This window comes from Hippocampus comes, unplaced genomic scaffold (genome assembly GCF_001891065.2).
Source record: "Hippocampus comes isolate QL1 unplaced genomic scaffold, H_comes_QL1_v1.1 scaffold22, whole genome shotgun sequence".
Lineage (NCBI taxonomy): Eukaryota > Metazoa > Chordata > Actinopteri > Syngnathiformes > Syngnathidae > Hippocampus > Hippocampus comes.
Genome location: NW_017806175.1, coordinates 2,983,921 through 2,986,716, shown reverse-complemented (window position 1 = coordinate 2,986,716; position 2,796 = coordinate 2,983,921). Strand labels below are relative to the sequence as shown.

The 2,796-nt window shown below is 47.6% G+C and overlaps 1 protein-coding gene across 4 annotated transcripts in view; it reads left to right on the top strand.

Annotated features, from left to right (window-relative positions):
• Positions 1 to 6: 6 nt before the first annotated feature.
• Positions 7 to 2,796, top strand: part of arhgap45b (Rho GTPase activating protein 45b) — a 15,477-nt gene continuing 12,687 nt past the window's right edge. For all 4 annotated transcript variants that reach the window (XM_019897023.1, XM_019897022.1, XM_019897021.1 and 1 more), the window contains exons 1-3: positions 7 to 180; positions 363 to 603; positions 1,283 to 1,471. In XM_019897023.1, coding sequence (XP_019752582.1) covers positions 67 to 180; positions 363 to 603; positions 1,283 to 1,471 — 544 coding nt within the window. In that variant the 5' untranslated portion in view covers positions 7 to 66. The remainder of the gene's footprint in view (positions 181 to 362; positions 604 to 1,282; positions 1,472 to 2,796) is intronic.

Here is a 2,796-nt window from a genome sequence, read left to right as displayed (position 1 = left end):
TGTAGTGTTGTCTGAGTGTGTTCATGATAGGTAGTTGGAATGTGGCTCCTGGTTCCTTGATGTTGTATGGCCATGCTGAAGCGGGGGCGCAAACGTAGCTACAAGCCGTATTCCATCAGTTTGAGGGCTAAGAACGTGGACGGTAAAGGCAAAGGGCGACTGGATGTGTGGCTCAAACAGGTAAGTATAGAAATTTGATCAAACGATAGACGTCGTCTTCTCTGCAAGCTGTATTTGTTCGTATCTCTGTCGCACCCTCAAAATCAGGAAGTGCTGCCGTGCGGGATCTTGTGAAAGTCTCTTGACAACAGCATGACAAAAGAGAAGCCATTTTGAGCGTTCCTCTCATGTGTCCCTCCCAGCTGTCCATCCTACAGGAGCAGCCTCGGAAGGATGGCGGTGACGCCACCCTCTCCTCTTCACCCACGTATTCCTCCTCATCCTCATCCATGTTCACTCCATCCTCCGCCGGACTCCAGGACCCATCTCTGTCCTGCCCGGGAACACCGAGCCCCCAGCACTTCAAGTTGCCACCGGGCGCCCCGACCTCCACCGCCACCCTGAGGCGGCCGACCACCCTGAGCCGACATGCCAGCGCTGCAGGTGAGACACCAGGGGAAATTTCACGGAGGTTCCACAAAACTAAAACGTATCAAAAAAGTGAATCAACATCCATTTTTATACTGAATAAAAATTGCGCGCATACACACACATCTAAAACATTGCGCAAAACATTTTTCAATCGCTACAATGGAAATGATATACATTAAGCTGTAATTTGTTTTTTCTCTTAAACTAAACCACTTGCATATCTTATCCTACCCATCTTAATTTTGGACATGCCCTTTTTTTTTAATCTGGAAATTTAATCCTTTCAGAGTTGGATTAAGGCTCGTAAATTCCCACTGAAGGCCCAGGGACAAAATGCATGGCCTATTACCGCCTAAGCAACTTGCCCCCCCACCCTCCTACCAACATCCATTTTTATACTGAATAAAAATTGCGCGCACACACATCTAAAACATTGTGCAAAACATTTTTCAATAGCTACAATGGAAATGATATACATTAAACTGTAATTTGTTTTTTTCTCTTAAACTAAACCACTTGTATGTCTTATCCTACCCATCTTAATTTTGGACATACCCTTTTTTTTAAAAAAAAATCTGGAAATTTAATCCTTTGAGAGTTGGATTAAGGCTCGTAAATCCCCACTGAAGGCCCAGGGACAAAATGCATGGTCTATTACCGCCTAAGCAACTTGCCCCCCCCCACTACACAGGTTTGACTCTCCAGTCATGGGTATTCACCAAAGGCCAGGCTAAAGGAGCCATGACACCAACGACGCCGTCATCTGAAGGTCCCGAGCCCGCCGCCATCGAGGTGGAGGACATCCCGGCCCTGCTCAGGGACGTGGCGCGCTTTGCCGAAGCTGTGGAGAAGCTGAAGGACGTGGTGGTGCTGGCTGAAGGTAGCTGAATTCCAATACCCGCGACCTATTTTTCACCAGGCTAAAGGAGCCATGACACCAACGACGCCGTCATCTGAAGGTCCCGAGCCCGCCGCCATCGAGGTGGAGGACATCCCGGCCCTGCTCAGGGACGTGGCGCGCTTTGCCGAAGCTGTGGAGAAGCTGAAGGACGTGGTGGTGCTGGCTGAAGGTAGCTGAATTCCAATACCCGCGACCTATTTTTCACCTTAGGCCTGGTACACACATAAAGATAATGGGGCTGTTGTTGACCCGATTTTTGCCCCCGATTTTGTTTTATACCCCAGACGGTAAGAGGTGGTATTTTTCCAACGCAAGCATTTCTTGCCGACATCACCGTCTTACCAGTCCAGAGTGGACCTCACCTGTCGCCGCAAGTCAGTCATGAGAACAAGCGGTGTAGAAAAATGGATGCATTGATGTTTTTCAAAGGAGAATCATATTTAAAATGCCTCTTTCCATGCAGCTCTTTTTTTTTAACTCCAAAATGAAGACTCACATTTCCGAAGGGGGCTCAAAATAGCCAACCCCACCCCCCCGTACCGAAAGCCACCTGCGACACACGTGTATGCTTGGCGTGCGTTGTGTGTCATCGCGAGTTTCATGTTCTCTCGTTCTTCTAAAACAGGAAGCTACGGTAGGTAGCTACGTCTGACAGGGCGGTATCACTCTCCAGGCCGCACTTCCTCCTCCGAAAGGAAGGCCACATCTGCTGACTGTAATGTCGTTGGAATGTTGCTTGACATAAAGCAACGTGAATGAAAATCTACAAGGCAGCATGTTGTGCTGCATTGCCTAAATTAAGGGGGTGGGGGGAGTCCACTTCCTGTTGGACACCACTCTTGAGGTCACTGTGTTCTTGTCATCATGGACACTAACAGGCGCCACTGAGGATGCTTTTGTGACATGTGATGTCATCCAATTGTTGTCGTCTGTATTCGAAGCCAAGAGGAAATCAGTCCGAAAAAAAATCCAATTCAATTTAGACGTTCATATGAATCTAACTTAAGCTCACTTTAACATTCCAGTGGGGCAGAAGAACACAAGGCCTCTGTCACAAATACGTTTTCAGAACATGGAAGATAGCCAAATATTTTCTCGGTTGTGTCATTCACACTTGATCGGTTGGCAGGCGCGCCAGAGACTCCACAAACAAACTGTTGTAAAGTCAATGTTATATATGATTTGGGATTGTTATTGCAACCCACAAATGCCAAACGTATGGCACCTAGCCTATGTGAGAAGCTAACATAGCAAGCGATGAGCAAACTGGCTCAAAGTTGATCGGTAACCACTCTCGCTAACCA